This window comes from Camelus dromedarius, chromosome 33, assembly GCF_036321535.1.
Source record: "Camelus dromedarius isolate mCamDro1 chromosome 33, mCamDro1.pat, whole genome shotgun sequence".
NCBI lineage: Eukaryota > Metazoa > Chordata > Mammalia > Artiodactyla > Camelidae > Camelus > Camelus dromedarius.
Window position 1 is genome coordinate 15,683,825 of NC_087468.1, and position 20,709 is coordinate 15,704,533.

The 20,709-nt window shown below is 43.1% G+C and overlaps 2 protein-coding genes and 1 non-coding gene across 10 annotated transcripts in view; 2 read left to right on the forward strand and 1 right to left on the reverse strand.

Moving 5' to 3' along the window:
• TRABD2A (TraB domain containing 2A) overlaps positions 1–13,340 on the forward strand; it is a 120,457-nt gene extending 107,117 nt beyond the window's left edge. For 3 of the 8 annotated variants that reach the window (XR_010378852.1, XR_010378853.1, XM_064481962.1), the window contains one exon: positions 5,918–7,503. Coding sequence is in view for 2 of the 8 variants with exons in the window: in XM_064481962.1 (XP_064338032.1) it covers positions 5,918–5,980 (63 nt within the window). In the remaining 6 variants the exon portion in view is untranslated. Of the gene's footprint in view, positions 1–5,015; positions 5,545–5,917 lie in introns of those variants that run through there. The other 5 variants (XR_010378848.1, XR_010378849.1, XR_010378846.1 and 2 more) reach the window with 5 other exon arrangements.
• DNAH6 (dynein axonemal heavy chain 6) overlaps positions 1–20,709 on the reverse strand; it is a 150,304-nt gene that overhangs the window by 53,442 nt on the left and 76,153 nt on the right. Inside the window, exons 42-52 of the mRNA XM_031441370.2 lie at positions 19,793–19,964; positions 18,950–19,096; positions 18,270–18,343; positions 16,410–16,564; positions 13,890–14,121; positions 8,625–8,777; positions 7,162–7,302; positions 4,986–5,228; positions 3,382–3,549; positions 2,507–2,742; positions 948–1,209 (exon numbers count right to left, since the gene is read on the reverse strand). Of these exons, the coding sequence (XP_031297230.2) occupies positions 948–1,209; positions 2,507–2,742; positions 3,382–3,549; positions 4,986–5,228; positions 7,162–7,302; positions 8,625–8,777; positions 13,890–14,121; positions 16,410–16,564; positions 18,270–18,343; positions 18,950–19,096; positions 19,793–19,964 (1,983 nt within the window). The remainder of the gene's footprint in view (positions 1–947; positions 1,210–2,506; positions 2,743–3,381; positions 3,550–4,985; positions 5,229–7,161; positions 7,303–8,624; positions 8,778–13,889; positions 14,122–16,409; positions 16,565–18,269; positions 18,344–18,949; positions 19,097–19,792; positions 19,965–20,709) is intronic.
• TRNAT-AGU (transfer RNA threonine (anticodon AGU)) lies at positions 16,071–16,143 on the forward strand. Its single transcript has one exon. It is a non-coding gene; the product is annotated as a tRNA-Thr (tRNA).

Sequence of the window (20,709 nt, forward strand, 5' to 3'; positions counted from 1 at the left end):
AAACAGAACAGAACAAAACAAAACAAACTCCAACAAAATAAATCATAGAAGGATTAGAGAAATAAATGTACTAAGCATTTGGGGATGAATTAGCTATTATAATAAACTTTAAATGGTAGAACAAATGAAATAGCCATGCAACAGTGAAAACGGATCTCTCCTGACTAGTTTTCTAGGGCAGAGGTCTGCAGCTTTGGCCTCGAGGCCAGACTCAGCCCACTGCCTGTTTTTGTGTGGTTTGTGAGTGAGAATGGTTTTACACTTTTAAATAGTTAAGGGGAAAAAAAGTCAAACGAAGAATACTATTTCATAACACATGATAACTGTATGAAATCTGAGTCCAGTGTCCATAAGTAAAGCTACGCTGGGCCACAGCCATGCTTATTCACGTTTGAATTGTTGACGGCTGTTTTTATGATGCAACGGCAGAGCTGAGTAACGGCAACAGAGACCATCTAGCCAGCAAAGCTTAAAATATTTACTACCTGGATCCTTAGAGAAAAAGTTTGCCAGCCCTGCTCTGTAGCCGTGGTTCTTCCGGTGACCTGCTCCGCTGATCGATCTTGGTTCTGCTTGAGGCCTCCCATCTGACTGTGGCTTACGCTGGTTTTTAGAACCTCAGGTAACACACTCAAGTGTGGGAAGATTTATCAAATAGAAACGGAGAGCATTGGATGCTAGAGCTAAAATAAATTTAAAAACACCAGGGGTCTGATGATGTGGTACAGTAAAGACCTGTTTTCCTTTTATGCTGGGAGAGGACAGATTTTAGAGATCGTTTCCGAAAAAATAACCCTTACCGGCTAAGCTATTCTTTTTAAACAAAAACTAATTTCCAAGAGCGCTGTCACTGTATTGTTTGCCCTCAGCAGCGCCTCAGTCGGAGCTCGCATGCTTGCTGGCGACGGCCTCTCATTCTGCAAAACCTCACGGCACAGACAACGTACCTGCGCAGCGCGGAGCTTTTGCCTCTTTGGTTCCACGTCTTTGACCACCCGGGAGTACAGATCCATTGCTCTCACCCACATGCACATGGATCTGCAAGCTTTGGACACTTTCTCCACTTTTTCAGGCACAAAATCAGGGTTATTGATGTACTTCTGAAGCTTCGCCAGGACCTGGGGCTTTATGTTTTCCTTATCGTATTCTAGAAGTCTTCTTAGGAAGTTAGAGTCACCGAGCAGTTGCTTTGCTGTAGGCCAGTCAGGCCTGAAAGACACACACGGCAAGTTAGTGGCACTGTCCTAAAGGAATGCAAGATCAAAAAAACACGTGCTCCTTTGAGAACTTTAAAATGTTATCCCACGGATGGCTAAGAGACTTACCGTGATCATTTCATAACGTGTGCAAAATCCAGTCACTACGCAGCACACTTAAAACTAACATAAACGCTGTACATCAACTGTATTTCTATAAAATAAATAAACTAAAAATGTTACCCCAGTAAGTGGGTAGTTTTAACCTCAGTGGTGTAATCCCAGTAACTGGCATGACGTGCAACACAGCTCATGGGGAGACAGGTCACGTGGATGACTAAGGTTCCATACAAGCCAGCTGTGGCGGAGAAAGAATTATAGAACGGCAGAGTTGCAGAAGCGTAAGGCATTACAGAAATGAGTTTTATTTTTCAAATACCTCAAGCACCCACATTTTTACCTCCCTTGCCTTAAAATTTCTTGCACAAACACCGTAATCACCTTCAAACCTGTTTTCTCTCTCAGTCAAACTCGCCCCCTGTGGACTTTGGCCAGATTGGTCTTTCTCACATGGAAATCTGATTATGTTGACAGTGCTCGCTGGTTCTCAGTCCCCTCTGGCCAGGGCTCTCCACCTGTGCTCCAAGAACCCTCAGGTCCCAACGACGTGCTGACCAGTGGGTCCGCGGGGAAGCCTGGCGGTGGCGGTTGGGGAGGGGTGGTGCTCTGGGCGCTCTGTCTTCACTAATCAGTCTTACATAGAAAGCTTTCTCATAACATAATCTTTTATTAAAAAAGATTAAATTACTAAAGAAAGTTTGAAAACAACATTATCTCCAAGATGAAATCTGAACTGCTCAGCAAAGCACACGAGACCGTTCATGGTGTGATCACTGCCCTGCCGCCCAGCCCCGCCTGATCCCTGAGCTCTCCCCATGGTCCACTCTCCACCCAAGCACCATCTCCCCAGACACCTGCTCACGCCCCCCAGGGGGCCTGGGCGCTCTCTCCTTGGCACTCCTAATACTGCACAACTCTCACAGGCCTTGAAATGATCATTTTTTATGCCTGTCTCCCCACTAGACTGTCAGTGCCTCACGTGGAAGAAATTTATATCTCTTACCATCTAACGCAAAGTAGATGTCCCCTCCCCCCCCCAAAAAAGGCCTGTGGAATCAATTTGTTGAATGACTGACCAAATCAACGAGAGGGAGGTGAAGAGAATGAAGACACGTAAGTGAAAATGAAGAAAAAGAGCAAAGAAATCCCGCCAGGTATGCTGGCAACGGGTGTTCTGAGGAGGCACTCACTTGGCATTCAAGAGGATGGAGATCGCTTCCATCACGGTCATGACCAGGTCCGGGGGCTTTGTGAAGACTCTGATCTCAGATATGTCCGCCTTGTCTAGGGAATCCAGCGCCTTGTTAGCAGCCTCCAGCGCGGGCAGCGCTTCTTCAAGGTCTCGCTGAGCGTCGTCCGCTATCGCTTGGGTTTCTTCCGCCTTCACTTTTGCTACCGCTTCGTCCTCCTGCACGATGTTGCGGACCTAACCGTCGAAACACGGCTGCTTGAGTGGTCTCGGGATTTGAATTGCAATGTTTAAAAACAAAGCCAATGATAGAGAGTCATGTTTGCCCCCTTGGATTAGACTGATGATGAAAGAAGGTTCGCCACACCGCATCTCGTACTCTCCCATGTCCACGTCGCACCACGTTGATAGAATAGTGGGGACAAATGGGGACAAAGTTATGAGGACAAACAGCTCCTTCTTAGGAGCAGACTGGCTGCATTCTGTTTGTAGGGGGTACTTTTCTTTCAGCTCTCTCTGTGCCACACATGGGGTTCACTCATTCTCGGGGAGAGAATCAGGCTGGCTTTTGAAGGGAGATTGGTTTTTTTGGGTTTTGTTTTTAGAATTTTTTTTGGGGGGGGAGGTAATTAGGTTTATTTATTTATCTATTTTTAATGGAGGTACTGGGGACTGAACCCAGGACCTTGTGCTTGCTAAGCTATACCCTCCCCCTTATTGAAGGGAGATTGTTTACAACCTAAAGGCGTGGTTAAATTTCTCTACCACTCAATTATTTTAATAACATATTTAAAAAACCCAGTCACTTGTCACTGTATATAGGTGACCAGCTGGAGGTCAAAGCCTGCTCACCCGCGGTCAGCCAGCGCTGCGTACCTGGTCGGCGTTTTCTTGATCTACCGCCAGTTTGTCCATCAGGGCTTCAACGTCTTGAGATTTCGTTAAGAGGACAGGTTCCAACGCGGAAAGGTCTAATTTCATTTTGTCTACGAGACCGTTTGTCTCCAATAGTTTGGTGAGACCATTCTTCACCCGTTCACGTGCCTAGATGACAATGAAGATACCTATTTTGACAAGTATTATAAACTGGCATCTCTCACTCATGCACTAGAATGTCACATCTACAGAACTGGTGAATCAGTTTGTAAAACTTAACGCTTGAGAGTGTGGGGAAATCTTCAGGTCACAGAACCCGAGGAAATGGCCCTGACATGCAACACAGTTGGTTTGGACCTGTGCCCCTTGGACACGGGAGTGGGACGTCACGGGGCTGTGGGTTCACGGAGGGCCCACACTGTAGTATTTTTATTCCCTGTGGTAGCTGGGTAGCACATTGAATGAGTGAGGGACAAATTCAGATAGAAATTCTTGCAGGTCACAGCTCTGGAAGCCTGTTTCCTCAGAATGGATCAGCAGGGCTGAGACCACCCCTCTCCCCCAGGAGATAATGTCCTGAGTACTTAGCTCTGGCAGCTGATCTGAACCTTACTTCCCAGTGGTAGGAAGCTCTTGACTAGGATCAAAGGGGCAGTATCTGGTAGAGAAGGCAACGGGGAATAACTGTTTTTTGAGGGTAAGACAGAAAACGTGGTTCAAATTGGCAGGTTTCAAAAATATCTGTTACTTTATTTTACTAGAAATACATTTACCAGGTCAAAATCCTCTGAAAAATAAATGGCAAATGCTTCCATTTTTACTGTGTTTAAAATACTGAACATTTTTAGGTCATGTGAATAGCCTGATGATGATGGTGGTGGTGATTGTGATGGTGGTGATGGTGGTGGTGGTGGTGATGGTGGTGGTGGTGATGATGATGGTGGTGATGGTGGTGATGCCGATGGTGGTGATGCTGGTGGTGGTGGTGATGCTGGTGGTGATGATGGTGGTGGTGATGGCTGCAGCCATTATTTTCTGAGCACCTCATATATGTCAGATCATATTCCAAGCACTTCACAAACAGTAACTCATTTTAATTCTACAACAATCCAAGAGATAGATATATATTTTTTAAACCTTATTTTCTACTAAGACTTGGAGAAGTTACAGAACATGCTTAAGATTGTGCAGGAAGAAAGCAGAGCAGAGGTTGTAGCTGGTCCCTGACACCAAAGTCCTTGCTCTCAATGGGAACCACTGACATGTTAAGGCCACCAGAACCTCATCTCTATTACTTCACAGAAAGGTTTACTTCTTATTAAATACTGCAGAGGTGACTAGTTCTCTGCTTAACTTTAATTCTGTTACAATGTCCAAATCATGCTACTGAGTCAAGGGCACTTACATAAATGACAGAAGACAAAATATAAATATCAAGGAAGGGGAAGGCCTTTGGACCAACAGCATGGGACACTTTTTGGTCATATTGTAGGTTGGCAAAGGCATGCACAGGATGGGTAAGGTGGCACATAGCTCTTCCACTCATTCTGGCGAAAGTTTTGAGTTCAAGCGAAAAAAAGAATTATTAATAATATTAAGCTTACTGAAACCAACTGCTTCCTCTTCTCTCGCAGCATGGACAGACAGAGATTGATGAGCTCCAGGTAGGAGGTGGGCGTCGTGTAGTACCTTCTCCGGAGCTCCGCGAAATAGCGGTCAGCCATGGTGGAGACGCTCAAGTGAACGTTCACGCACATGAGCGCAAGCTTCTCTTTCAGTTCATCGCTGACAGCATCAACATTTGAGAAAAATGTCTTTGACACAGAAAGAAGTGCTTCTTTGGGCCACTGTAAATCAAGATATAATTTTGAAAGTCTCTCGCTCATTTCCATAGCACACGGTTGAACAATTAAGAAATGTGCCCGGCTCTGAAACTCCTCTTGCCTTGTCCCCCCGCCCCTTCACCTTGCTCACTCCTATTCAGGACTGTGAGGTTTAATGAACTCGGTGGCTGTGCTCATTAGAGGTGGGTCTGGGTCTGCATTTGCTGACGTCAGCACACGGCCTGGTATACAGAAGTTGTTTCTTAACTATTTGTTGATTGAACGAATAAACATGGGTGTCTTTAGAATTTCATAAATAAAATCACATGTATTATGAGGACCTCATGTCCTCTATTTACTATACAGTGTGAACTTCAGGTCCATGATTATAATCGGTGTCCTATTCAGCTCAACTCCTTTGCCTCTCTCTTTGACCTCCCTTTGTCTCTTTGAGCTCCCTTGAACCTCAGTCTAGTGCAACTCTCTGTAACCCCATGCCTGCAACTGTGTACACAGCACTGCTGGAGAAAAACACAGCCACGCTGACTGGCCTCACTTTAAATTCACGACAGCTAGCTCCAGCGGGTTCTCAGTGCAGCCCAGAAGTGCTTCAGTGTCTCATACATCACTTCTGTATTCTCCTGAGTGAGTATTTCACACCCTGCATTACTTCCTCGGACTGCTAACACTTCTTCTTTCCTCTTTTTTTGCAGCTCATGACCTTGCACCCCTCCATCACTAAAAAAACAGAAGCAATGAAAACAGAACTTCAGTGAGCTTTCATCCCCTCATCTTCCCATATGCTCTGGGTTGAGCTGTGATCAGCCCCTTCGTTGATGAATCCATCCCATCCCTTCTCGCCTATTCGATGACATTGGTCCAACAATGCCTAACTGTCTTCAGCACCATATATATAATTCTCTTCTCTGAATCATTTCCATCAGCACACGTGTGTGCTGTTTGTGTTTCCCTCTTAAAAATATTTGTCTTCACCTCACATATCCTTCTAGCTTATTACCCATCTCTCGGTGTTCCTTTGGGGCAAACCTCCTTGAAAGAGCTGCGTCTGATTCCTCCCCCTTCTTCTCTCTTGACCCCTCTTCCCCATCACTCCACTGAAACAGTTCTTGTCAAGATCACTGGTAACCTCTACATTGAGAAATTTAGTATCTTCTCTGCCTTATAAATTCTGTTTTGCCTTTGTTCAATGATCGTCATTACCATCCCCTGCATATGAGTAAATTCCTAGTGGGCTTTGAAGCTAATGTAAGTGCCCTTGAGTTATTGCTGGACAGTGTGTTACCCCTTTAAAATTAAGCAAGTCCAGGCATAGATCCAGAAAAGACCAAAAACTCTAATTTGAAAAGATTCATGAACCCCAATGTTCACAGGAGCACTATTTACAATAGCCAAGACATGGAAGCAACCTAAATATTCATTGACAGAGGACTGGATAAAGAAGATATGGTATATTTACAAAAAGGAATATAATTCAGCCATAAAAAGGAATGAAATAATGCCATTTGCAGCAACACTGATGGACCTAGAGATTTATCATACTAAGTGAACTGAGTCAGAGAAAGACAAATATCGTATGATGTCACTTATATGTGGAATCTAAAAGAATGATATACATGAACTTATTTACAAACCAGAAACAGAGTCACAGACATAGAAAATGAACTTATGGTCACCAAAGGGGAAAGGTGAGGGGGAGGGGCAAATTGGGAATTTGGGATTAAAAGATACACAACAAGGACCTACTGTGTAGCACAATAAACCATATACAATACCTTCTAATAACCTACAACAGAAAAGAATCTGAAAAATAATACGTATATATAGCTGAGTCACTTTGCTGCACACCCGACACTTTGTAAGTCAGCTGTACTTCAATAAAGAACATAAAATCAAGCAAGTCCAGCTTCTCAGAGAGATATCCTGTGACGCCACCGACCTGGACAAACCAGTCAATGGTGCAGCAGTTCACAAGGGACGGGAACATCCGGCATCGGGCCCGGAAGGCCTCGCCGACGGGGCTCATGCAGAGAACAACGTGCAGCTTCTGACGGACCCTGCTGACGAAGTGCTGGAACACCTGGCGAGAGGGAGGCTGTCTTCAGTATGAAATAAGGGTGAAGCCACGATGAACGTACGTGTTGGCTAATGCATCTGACTCGACCAATGTCAAGTTTTAAAAACTGTTAGTGCAGTAGATGTGTGAATTGCTTTGTTTAGCATCCCATTCCACCCCCTTCCTCTCATGCAGGCTGGAAAGAATAAATGACATTTTGTAGACTCCGTGGCAACTAGGGTTTGGGATGTGATAGGTTTTCTTCATCAGTGGATTTAAGGAGACCCCCTGAATAAAGGGGACAGAGGCATTCATACGAGGTTTTGTGTTGGGATAGAAAACCACCGGGGGAAAGAGGCAGGGTGCAGGGCAACCCTTTATGCAGGTGCAGAGCCTGGCAGAAGGGGCATGGACCTGGAGCCACCATCTCTGGATGTGGCTCCTTGCATCGGCTGCTCCCAACATGGTGGGAGGCACGTGGCTGTGGAGCCGGCAGCTGAAGCAGCGGCACCACAATTGGTTCAGCGGCTTCCTGGCTCAGCAGGAATGGCTGTGGCAGAGGCAGCAGTGTCCCTGACCGTTGACCCCCGACCTCTGCAGTGTCATTTCATATTAATTCCAAAGGATTCAGTCTAGAACCCCTATCTTTGGCCTTCCCAATGGTGCTGTGCCCCTCGAATAAAGCCATTTCTGCTTACACTAGCTGAAGCAGACCCCGCTGTCTGTACCTATAAGCCCTGACCTCGCAGTGGAGGGAGTTCCCATGAAAGGACACAGAAGGGAAGACATGGGAGAGAATGGCCAAAAAAAGTTAGAGAAGGTGCAGGAAGAAGGGAAAGGCCTAGGGTAGACAAACAGTAGCCCCCAGAATCTAGCACGGTGTTGGAGAAACGGAAGTGGACAGCAGCTGTGTTTTGTGTGTCTGTGTGTCTGTGTGTGTGTGAGAGAGAGAAAGAAGGAGGGAGACAGAGAATGGTAATGCCTTTCATGATCTTGCTGATGGGAAAGGGAGTCAAAAGAACTGAACTCCTTAGGCAGGGCTCTGGGAGTGTGTGAAATAAATTTGTGTTTAAAAAGAATAAGAGAAGCTTTCTAGTTCAGACAGAACTATGACCTCCGTGGGGGCAGCAGGGTTTCTGTTTTCTGCTTTCCATAATCTTTTCTTAAAGTCTGATGAATTAACACTTTAAATGTCAGAGATTCAAAAACATACAATTACAAAGGAAGCAAATTGTATTGAAAAAATTCTATCTGTGGACCCCTCACAGGGATCTTTGGACCACTGGAAAAAGGCTAAGACAACTCTTTGTTTTCCAAAGCCATGTTACCATCCTGACGTGTCCTACCTCATCTCTGTTCCCCTCAGAAATTCCTGCTTCTTTTGCTCTTGGCCTGGTGGCTGCTAAAACCTGCTCCAGTTCATCCTTTTCAAATAAATTAGGCACCTCACCCGAGTTCAGGATGTTATTTATATCTTCTAGGAACTCTTCCACTACAATCTACAGAAGAGAGCAGAAGGATCATTATAACTCACCCAGCTATTTTACATTCACTGCATGTAAATTATAAAGCACAGATTTGATCTAAAATTCACACTGAGTTAATTTTATCTTTAAGCGACGATAACCTTGAGGGAGAAGCCAAGATGTCTCATGTAGGATGACCCTGAGCTCACCTCTGCCCACAGCACACCTAAATTACAACTATTTACAGAGCAAAGGACTAAGTAAAGTGGAGGTAAGGAATATACCTGAGAGTTCAAGGTAATGATCATAAAAATGCTCACGAACTTGAGAGAAGAATGGATGAACACGGTGAGAAGTTTAATAAAGAGTTAAAATTCATTCATGTTAACAGTTAATTATAACTTATGGTTGTTGTTGCTTTTTTTTTTTTTTTAGCTTCAGAGGATTCAGGATTAAGCAACCAGTAAATTAAATCAGGTGGTTTAATTTAAATATAAAAAATATATAAAGAAGAACCAAACAGAACTGAAGAATACAATAACTGAAATAAAAACTTCACTAGAAGGAAGCTACAGTAGATTAGCTGATACAGAGGAATGGAACAGCAAAGACAGAGTGATGGAAGTCACCTAAGCTGAACAGAAAAAAATTTTTTTTAAAAATGAGGATAGTTTAAGAGACTTCTGGGACAACTTTGAGAGTACTAACTTTTACATTACAGGGGTCCCAGAGGAGAAGAGAGAGAGAAAGGAGCAGATAATTTATTTGAAGAAATAATAGGTGAAAATTTCCTTAACCTGGGAAAGGAAACAGACATTCGTGTCTAGGGAGCACAGAGAGTCCCAAACAGGATCAGCGCAAACAGGATATATAATTCTTGGAGGTAATATATATAAAATACATATAACGCATTCCACCCAAGACAGCAGAATACACATTTTGTTTTCCAAGTGCACATGGATCACTCTTCAGGATAGAGCATATGCTAGGCCACAAAACAATTCTCAATAAATTTAAGGAGGCTGAAATCATATAAGGCAACTTTTCCAACCATAATGCTATGAGACGAGAAATCAACTACAAGGAAAAAACACTGCAAAAACACAAACATGTGGAGGCTAAATAATATGTTCCTAAACAACCAATGGGTCACTGCATAAATCAAAAAGGAAATAAGAAACATCTGGAGATAAATGAAAATAAAAACATGATCCATAATCTATGGGATGTAGCAAAAGCAGTTCTGAGAGCAAAATTTACTATATGATACAAGCCTACCTCAAGAAACATGAAAAATCTCAAGTAAACCATGTAACCTTACATCTAAAGGAACTAGAATAAGAACAAACAAAACCCAAAGTTAGTGGAAGGAAAGAAATAATCAAGATCATAGCAGAAATAAATGAAACAGAGACTAAAACACAATACAAAAGATTATGAAACTAAGAGCTGGTTCTTTGAAAACAAACAAACAAAAATTGATAAAACTTTAGCCAGACTCATCAAGAAAAAAAGAGAGAGGGTACAAATAAATAAAATCAGAAATGAAAGAGAAGTTACAACTGACATCACAGAAATACAAAGGATCATAGGAGATTACTATGAACAATTACATGCCAATAAAATGGACATCCTAGAAGAAATGGGTAAATTCCTTGAAGCATGCAATCTCCCAAGACTGAATCAGAAAGAAATAGAAAATATGAACAGATAAATTACCAGTAATGAAATTTAATCAGTAATTAAAAACTCCCAACAAACAGAAGTCGAAGGCCAGATGGCTTTACAGGTGAATTCTACCAACATTTAAAGAAGAGTTAATGCCTATCCTTCTCAAACTATCCCAAAAAGTTGAAGAGGAAGGACTGCTTTCAAACTCATTCTATGAGGTCAGTATCACCCTGACACCAAAACCAAAGACATCACACAAAATAATTACAGGTGATATCACTGATGAAGATAGATGAAAAAAATCCTCAACAAAATATTAGCAAACTGAATTCAACAGTACATTAAAAAAGATCATACTCCATGATCAAGTGGGATTTATCCTAGGGATGTAAGGATGGTTCAATGTCCACAAATAAATCAATGTGATACACCACATTACCAAATTGAAAAACAAAAATTATATGATCCTTTCCGCAGATGCAGAAAAAGCTTTTGACAAAATTTAACATCTATTTATGATAAAAACTCTCAACAAAGTGGGTATAGAGGAAACATACCTCAACATAATAAAGGCCATTATGACTAGGCCAGCGCTAACATCATACTCCAAGAGAAGCTGAAAGTGTTTCCTCTAAGATTAGTAATAAGATAAGGGTGCCCACACTTGCTACTTTTCTTCAACATAATACTGGAAGTCCTAAACACAGCAATCAGACAAGAAAAAGAAAAGGAATCCAAATTGGAAAGGAAGAAGCAAAACTGTCACTTTTTGCAGATGACATCATACTATACATAGAAAAATCCTAAAGATGCACTAAAAATCTATTAGAATACACCAATGAAATTCAGCAAAGTTGCAGGATACAAAATTAATATACAGAAATCTGTTGTATTTCTATAGACTGACAACATACTATCAGAAAAAGAAATTATGAAAACAATCCATTTACAATTATGTCAAAAATAATAAAATACCTAGGAATAAATATAATTAAGGAAGTAAAATACTTGAACTAGGAAAACTATAAGACACTGAGGAAAGAAACTGAAGACGGTACAAACAAATGGAAAGATATACTATATTCATGGATCGGAAGAATTAATATTGTTAAAATTACCGTAGTACCCAAGTCGATCTGCAGATTCAATGCAATTCCTATCCAAATACCAATGGCATTTTTCACAGAACTTTAACAAACAATTCTAAAATTTGTATGGAAACACAGAAGATCCTGAATAGCCAAAATAATTTTGAGAAAGAAGAACAAAGCTGGAGGTATCATGCTTCCTGAGTTCAAACTACATTACAAAGGTATAGTAATCAAATAGTATGGTATTGGCACAAAAACAGACTCATAGATCAATGGAACAGAATAGAGAATCCAGAAATAACACTTATATGAGCAATTAATCTACAACAAAGGAGACAAGAATACACAGTGCAAAAAAGACACTTCAGTCTCCCCAAGTTCCCTGACTGGACACTGCCACAGGCTTTGCCCTGTGGACAATCTACTCTGTCTGCCAAACTTTCCACTTGAGCATTGCTGGGCTACACAGATTACCAGATGTTCTGGCCAGGCTTTCTAGCTGGATGGGGCCAGGAGGTTCACTCAGCAGTAAGCATGGTAAGGCTCAGCTCCCCTGCCTGGGTGGATCGGGGGGAGGACCAGGCTCCAGGGCTGGCAAGGCTCTTCATGTGAGGACCTCAGTCAGATGGACCAGCATCCTACTGAGTTCCCCTGTCAGACTGTGCCACCGTCCTGGCTCTGCAGAAGAGCAGAGCTGCTGGCTGGGACCCCTGCTTGGGCGCTGCAGGTAAGGACTTGGTCTGTCACGATCTGAGTGCTGGTTGTTACACCTCCATGACTTCCTTGTTGCAATCGAGTTCCCAGAGGTTCGAGTGCTGCAGATTCCCGTACCCTCCCTGTGATGCGAGACCAGAAAGAGACTCCCAAGATGCAGCCCACAACACCGCGGGGCTGGACGTCCCACCTGGGCATCCTTCCCCCTGGAGGAACCACAGGCTCAGGACAGACCTCGTGATACGGTGCTGCACTGGCCTGGGGGAAGGCAATGTGGTTGGTGTGCAACTGCTCCTCTTACCCTTCCAGTGTGGTCTGTCTTGGTCTCTGTGGTGCAGGGGTTTGCTTCAGCCTTACCCCCATGCTCTAGGATTTTCTCAGCGGTGTCTTGTCCACGAATAGTTGTTAGTTGTTCTTGTGAAGGGGAGTGAAGTTGGGACTGACCTATATCGCCATCTTGGTGACGTCACTCTCCGTCATTTTGTTTTTGCATTATTTTCTTGATGGCATGAAATTGTTGATCTGTGTTCTCTTATAGCTGCCTGAGAATAATTATTTTGAATTCTTTGTGGAGCAATTTGTGGATCTCCATTTCTGGGGGCCACTTTCTGGAGGTTTACTGTATTTCTTTGGCGGAGTCACGGTTCCCCAATTCTTCATCATCCCTACAGACACACGTAAGTGTCTATATCTTCCAGACTTTATGGAGTGACTTTGGTTTTCCCTGCGGGTGGGAGCAGGCTGGAGCCTACTGGGACCCCAGGTCTAGTGGTGCAGGACATCACGTGTTGGGGGCACACGTGGTGTGGGGCAGTTTACCTCTCTTTGGCTCAGGCCACTGGGGTCCACAGTGATCAACAACTGTGTGTCCCCAGGGTCTGCATTGGCTGCAAAGGGTGTTGGCGTCCCCAGCAGCGTCTCCAGGTGCCAGCAGCGATGGGGCCGGAGTTAGTGGTGGGCACACACTCAGCTGCGTGATCCTTTTTCATTTGTAAAACATATTTACATATTCAGATATAAACTCACTGCATGTCACAGCTGTTAAACGTATTTTTCCCATTTTATGATTGCACTTAATCATGTTTATGGTGTTTTCAAAATTAAAATGGACTTTAAAATATTTATGCATCAGATCACTTTTTTATTCCTTGGCTAACTTCTACAAATGTTTATTTTCCCTAATGTTAAAATACTCAAGTATAATCAATGTAGAAAATCCTCTAAGATCAATTAAATTGGTTGTTGTAGGCATAGATGTAATCCTATTTTAATTTTAGAGTTAATTTAACCAAAACACAGCCATTATTTTTTCCTTTTCTTGAGTAAAGCATATTTTCCTAATTGACTTCACTTAGGGAATTATTTTCTTAGATTTACCTCTACAGAAATAGTTCATTACCTTTTGCTATTCATGTCTTCCTCCTCCAAGAAAAATTAAAAAAACCCTGCTCATTTTCTTAACCAGTTACTTACTGAGAGTTTACAGAGGGAAACAGTAGTTGGTAAAAGAAGGAAAAACGTACTCTAAAAGTCATTTACAAGGTCCAGGAGCTCTGTTAGCAGAGAGAGGAATTCCCTGAACGCCATTGGACAGTCTATTTGACGCTCACACGTGACTGTAACACTCATCCTTTTCCTGTTCTTGCTTTTTGGATATTTAAATATGTACCTGGGTGTCCGTGAAGAGGAAAACCATATTCTTGTCTTCGACACCAGCCAGTTTGTACAATTTCCTCAGGTCTTCGTGAAAACTGTCATAGTTATACCCCCGGCTCAGCTCAATCTGCAAACATCTGTAACCACATATGTGGGCTGCGAGCCTCGTGAGGGACTGCTTTCCTGTGCCGCCCACCCCAACCAGCAGGGCATTGCCTCTTTCCTGACGAACCATGCGGGCAATCCTGGGGGCAGCAAAGCAGAGAAAGATTTAAAAAAAAAAAAAAGCAGAGGAAGTTTTATGTCAAGTGTACGATGTGGCTTCTGCTCAGAGGGTCATCCTGGAGCAAAAGGCCACAGGAGAGAACAGGGCAGGTCTGAGGTCCTCGCTGGGAGAAAAGCACTGCTGGGCTTTCTTGGTACCCGCCTCTCCCCACGTCCTACAGGCTGCTGGCCTTGGCCAGGCACACTGAGTAAGCCTGGCTCTCTGTTTGTAAGGATGAACAAGCAGGAAAGCCACTGCAGCTCAGGAGAGATCAACAGGAATAATCCGAATGGAGCTTCTTTTTCCTTTTGTAGGTTTTTTTTTTTTTTTGGTGGGGGAAGGTAATTGGAATGGATTTTCCATAATTTATGATTCATGTTAACAATTAGAATTTTTGAAAGTTGCTGTCATGATACTAGAGCAAGCACTCAGAAAGGGGCAAAAAATTTAAGATTCGGAAAAACTGATTGGAGGTGGAAAAATCTGACTACCAGATTGAAAACGGCAGTGGAAGATGGGTGGGCCTTGCACGTAGGACACCGGGGAAAACTGAACAGGGAAAGGAGAAGACAAAGTCAAGGACGTTACCCAGAACTCAGAGGAAAAAGAAAATGATTATTAAAATGACAAGAGAGAAAATGGAAGGTAAGGAGGACAAATCTAGGAGAAACAAATGGGATCCCAGAGGAACTGCAGGAGAGGCATGAGGGGACAGAACTGTGAGCTGAGCCCACGGATCTGAGGACATCGCTGAGGGTCTGGAAAGGAAGCCAAAGAAGAGAAGCAAAACACGAAATGTTTTCTGGGAGGTACGTGAATATAAAACAAAATATGTCTGTGTGTGCGTGCTTGCAGGTGACTGTATGTAGTCACACATATGTGAATCAATATATGAAATACAGATCTCTATTTGAGACATAATTGAAAACTCGTGAGCATCTAAAAAGTAGATATAATGGATTACTCCCAAAGAGACAAATAATTTCAGGCTGGCCTCAGGCATCCGTTTTACAAATGGCATTCCACCACGGTTAGTGGGGAAACTAGCGCGTTATTGCTCAGCGAGTTGACCGCCTGCAAACCCTTCTTTAAAGATTCTGTGAAAGTGCACAGGGAAGTGTGAATACAGTTTAAAAACTCAAGAAGGGGCCTCTGCCTGGCTCGCTCTCTTTTGGGCACAAGCCTTTGGAGCCCTGAGCCACCGTGTAAGCAGCCCTGACACTGGTGCCGCCATGCCGCAGAGATGGTGGGGTCCGCACGGAGGCAGAGACGTGCCAGGTGCAACCGAGCGGAGATCCAGGAGGGAATGGCTGGGAGCCCCGGGAGATCGTGAACAAATGAAGCCACCGAGTTATTACGTGGCTTATTGTGCAGCAGCAGACCACTGAACGTTCTCTGGGCCTTGTGTCTAGAAAGATTCTGGTACTGAGCCATCGAGAGATGTTATCAGAGTTAAATGAGATACCCCATCTCATGGTTTATATTCACACCGAGTGCCATTATAATTATTACTGCTCAGCAGGATGAAGGGAGCACCAGGAGTCACAGGGAGCAGATTTCACCTTTCCCTCCAATGGACAGTTTAACATGTTTAACACATTTTAACAATTTAGGAATTGTTCAACAGGACATGAGCCACTTAAAAAGGTCATGTGTGCCCCAAGGACTGCAGACACTCAGGCTGGATACCTAGGTGTCAGGGACGACCCTCAAAAGATACTTACAGAGGGTATGAGTCAGACTCATGAGGAGATGGAATCTATGATCCTTGCATTCAATTTGTTTTGCTATAATCTTGACCCCCACTATTTCTTTAGGAACGCATGTCCCTGGCCTGGTTATACCGCAAAACACCGCAGGTACTTTTTTGTAATGAGACAGGACACTTACAAAACAAAGCCAATCTATTAAATATTTAGAAAAATAGGGGGAGGGTGTAGCTCAGTGGTAGAGTGTGTGCCCAGTATGCACAAGGCCCTGGGTTCAATCCCCAGTACCTCCATTAAAGATAAATAAGTAAATAAACCTAATTGCCTCTCCCCCCCAAAAAAAATTAAAAAAAGAAATAACCCCTGAGATTTCACAGAAAGTTCATGACACATGTATTTTAAATATATCAAAAAATAACGTTTAAATTCTAGTGAGATTTGCTAATAGAACTTTGTCCATCTAGCAACCTATTTAAAGACTTGTGTACAACTGAATCCTTACCTTTTAATGCAAAAGAAATTGGATCAATGCATTATTGGGCACTTCATGGCACAATACCTTGAAACATGCTCTATGGCATCTTGGAAGAACACCAACTTTACTTCTTTGGGGTTAATAAGGTTATAATCATCAAGATAGTCCTGCAGAACGTTTGCAATTTTCTCCATATCAGGCATGTCATCATAAATCCGATCACTCTTATCCGCTCCAAACTGTAAGGTGATTCATTGGAGAAGAACCAATTTGGATCAATTCTGATGTATAAATATATATAATACATGTAACCTTAGGAGACAACATTGTTTTATTTATGTTTCTATTTAATCAGTCACTTAAGTATGCTAGCAGGGCTTCAAAACCAAGGAAATAGGATTAAATTACATCAGATTTTCATGGCTAGTTAAAAAATCCATTTAATTTAACCTCTTCAAGTGGCATGTTGGAATTTCAATGACCTTTGCAATAAAATTCACACAGGAGCTCAGAAATGGTTTTCAAAGTTTTCTCACATTACTCTGGTTTTATACTTTTGCTCTTAGGCTGTTGGCATCAGAAAAGCGAAATCGTTGAACATTATGAATGGCAGACTGTGGTGGTTATAAAAAAAATCATGTCAGAACTATATGTAGTTTTTACACAGAAGTCATTTAACTAATCACTGAGAAAGATATTTCGTGTAAATTCTAGGAAACTGAGTTCCTGCTGGGACCTACTGATGATGACTTGTCGTGGCTGTGACAACTGCCCCCAGGGGGCACTTTCTTTGGGAACCACTGGCTAAAATCCACAGAGGCAATGGGAGGAGAGCCCAGCACTGCTTTCTGCTTTGCTCCACTCCCTCGTTTCATAGTGACATCGCTAGAAACACACAGGAAATAGAATCACCACCTGAAAACAAACTTTGGACTTTGCTTTTAAGAAGACATTTAAATAGATAGAGTTCATACAAATAAATTGCTTATATTATTTTTTTTTAGTTTTCAGGGGTTACCAGAGTCGTGAGGTATTGCATATGTATAATACAAAGATGAGTCCATTCATTTGTTCAAACAGCATTGATTGAGAGCCTGCTGTATACTCAGCTCTGTGCAGGACACTGGGGATTTAGGGTGAACAAAACAGACATGGCCCTTCCCTCTCAGAGACGCTGAGAATGCGGTTCCCACACAAGAGCCGACGTGGTCAGACCAGATGGCTGCCTGTGACCGCAGGCCGGGCGGTTAGACAGAAGTCTTTTAACCTAGAACGAGGTTCATTCATCTAGGGTAAGTCTGTTCTAGGGAGATCTAGAGGGTAAAATTAGGGTGTGAGCATAGACGTTATGGCAGGGACAGACTTGAGGAATTTAATATGAGGAAAACTCTCCTACTAACTAGAGCTACCCTGCAAGGAAGAAGGCAGCACTGCTTACTAACCGGCTTCCCAGGCCTGGAAACGTGCGAGCGGATGCTGAAGAGCTACACAGGCCCTTGTAAAGGGGATCCCAGCCCTGAGTTAAGAGACTACACCTCTTTGCTTCCTTCCAAACTGAATCCCCGATGGGTCTCTGATTCAAACTATTACCAGAATGAATGTAACTAGATTAGAAGTCAGCAATCTTTTTCTCCAAAGAGCCAGACAGTAGATATTTTAGGCTTTGCAGGGCATATGGTGTCTGTGGCTGCCACCCCACTCTGTCTTCTAGCCAGAAAGCCACCACACAAATAGCACACAGTCGAATGGGCGTGGCTATGTCCCCACAGAACTTCATTTACAAAAATGCGTGGTGGGTGGATCTGGCCTGTGGGACATAGTTTGCTGACCCCCAGTTTAGATCCTTAATCTTCACATGTGCAAAGCTCCTGCAGAATATGAACTTGAACTAGAGAATGGTAAATGCTTTATAACCTTCAAATGTAGTCAGGTCAACGGACTTACCTTAATGAAGTCTCCAAATATGATGGGCCTAGTCAAAAAGTATTCCAGGCCTATTGCAATTCCAAAATGTTTGTCTGTTCAAAAAATAAAGTCAACTTTTAGTATAATGATAAGCTTGAACGCAGGATATTAATGATATAATATACATAATTATAACAACCATTACTTTACTTAGAAGCCTTAACATAAGTATACATGAAACTGAGAGAAAGCCGTGTTAATACCAGAACACTTCAGTTTGATTATCCCCCGGATCTAAGATTCAGAATATTTAAAATTAATAAACATTTTATTAAATAACAGATATTGAATACATATGAATAAATCAGAAGTACTTTAGAAATATCCTGGCTTCCTAGCAGACAAAATGCTGTTTTTTTCTGCTTTCTCTCCTCTACTTAAAATTCCATACAGTATTAAGAATATCAAACCTTCCTGAATTTCCATAAAATGATTTTCACAATATTTCACATGTTGTTCTATATTTGGGTCATTGAAGAAAAAAAACTTTTACTCATCAATGACTACGGTTCATCTTGCTCATTTTAATTTTCCTTTTAGGAACCCATTTGCGTCTCCCCGGTGGTCTAATGGCTAGGATTAGAACCCAAATTGCTTTTCTACTCAAAAAAAAAAAGAAAAAGAAAAGAAAGAACGGCTGAATAAAGGTTGATATTTACTGGCCATTTCTGTCAAAATAACATGGAAATAGTGCTTATCTTCATTATTAATCAAACGATCATGGAAGACTCTTTGACATTCATGGCAAAAGAGTCTAAATATCTGTAATTCTTCTCTTATTGTTCCTGGATCACACTGGAGGATACCTGTTTTTTTAAGAAAAGAAGAAAAATAGCTGAATTAACCAGAAAATCCTGAAGTCCAGCTTTACCCCCACACTCCCAGGAATGAGTGGTCCCCCAGTGGACATACACATATACACACACATGACAATGGTGAAAGCAAAGCTGGGACACATTATCAGTGAAAACGGGGAGGGTAGCAGAAGCAGGGTATGTGGCCTAAAGACAGTTCTTTTTTAAGATGAGAGGTGTTACAGCAGGTTTATATGCTGTTACGCATGACCCAACAGAAGAGGAAGCACGGACAATGCGGAAGAGAAGTAGGAAATGTTAAGAGCAAACTCCTCGCGTAGGCAGGAGGGGATGGGGCTCAGCACCAGAGGGAGTACTGGCATACGAGAGGGGCAGGGACAGCCAGGACCACTGCAGTAGGAAGGCAGGCAGATGCGGGTCGTCTGGGAGATTTGGAAGAGGAGGCAGTTCTGGTTTGATTGCTTGTTTTTTCAGTGAAAAAGAAGACAGGCCATCAGCTGGGAGTGAGAAATGGGAGTGTGGCTTGAAGTAGTCAGCCTGGGGCCGGGGTGGAAGGTGACTTGAACATGGGGTGGGATTTCCAGACACGTCACTGACACCCATGTACATACTCCTCTCCTGAGAGACCTGGGGTGGGTGGAAATGAAAGGAGGGGGCAGGCCAGGCCATGTGGGCTCCATACACTACCTTGCACGCATTTGGATAAATCCCTCAAGTTAAAGACGTAATGGGACTTGGCCGGTGTTGGCAGGAGATCAATGCTCATTCTGTTATAGATCTCGACTGAGGCTTCTACAATGTTTGATGCAGTCTGCTTTACAGCTGGTAGGAAGTCACTCAGGAAGCCACTGAGGATGGCCTAGAACCAGAAACATAACATGAGAGCGTCAGAGTTCTTTTTTTTTAACCAAAATTTATCTTTCAAAAACTCCGGATCTGATGACACTTCCTCTAGCAGTAAGCAGAAAGCCAAATTCCAACGTGAGGACAAGCGGGTGCCAGGACTCTTCATTTCAGAGTCTGTTCTCCAGAATGGACTCACTCCTGTCTCCATGACTGTCTGGTGAGGCCTGAGCAGCATTCACATCTGAGGCGTGGACTTGCCGTGAACCCACTTCCCGAGTAATTTAGACCTCTGCTCGCTGTGGGCCTAGAGGGTCTTCATGGAGTGCCGGAGTTATCTGGGAATGACCCGAAGTCCTCTCTCTGATCTTTATGGGTGAATGACCAACAGCTCCGCAGACTTTCATCTTCATGTATATTGAAAGTGCAGCTTACTGGTAGCTACGAACTCCGCACCCTTCTGCCTCCCCGTCTTGGTGCATGGCCCCGCCCTCCACTCAGATCAGGAACTTGACGGTCTCTTTTGACACCTGCCACTCTCTGTCCCCTGCAGTCAATCTTGAATACATTTCTTGAATCTGTCTGCGTCCTTCTGTTTTCTGATGTCACTCCATCCCAGCCCCGACTCTCTTCCATCTGGGCTTCTTCACTCCCTCCTTCACTCACTGGCCTCTCCATTTCCACTCTTGTCTTCCTTCTGTTTCCATGAATCAGCCCCGCACGCCCCTGTCAGTGCGGGCTCTGCCCCCACGCAGCCTCCT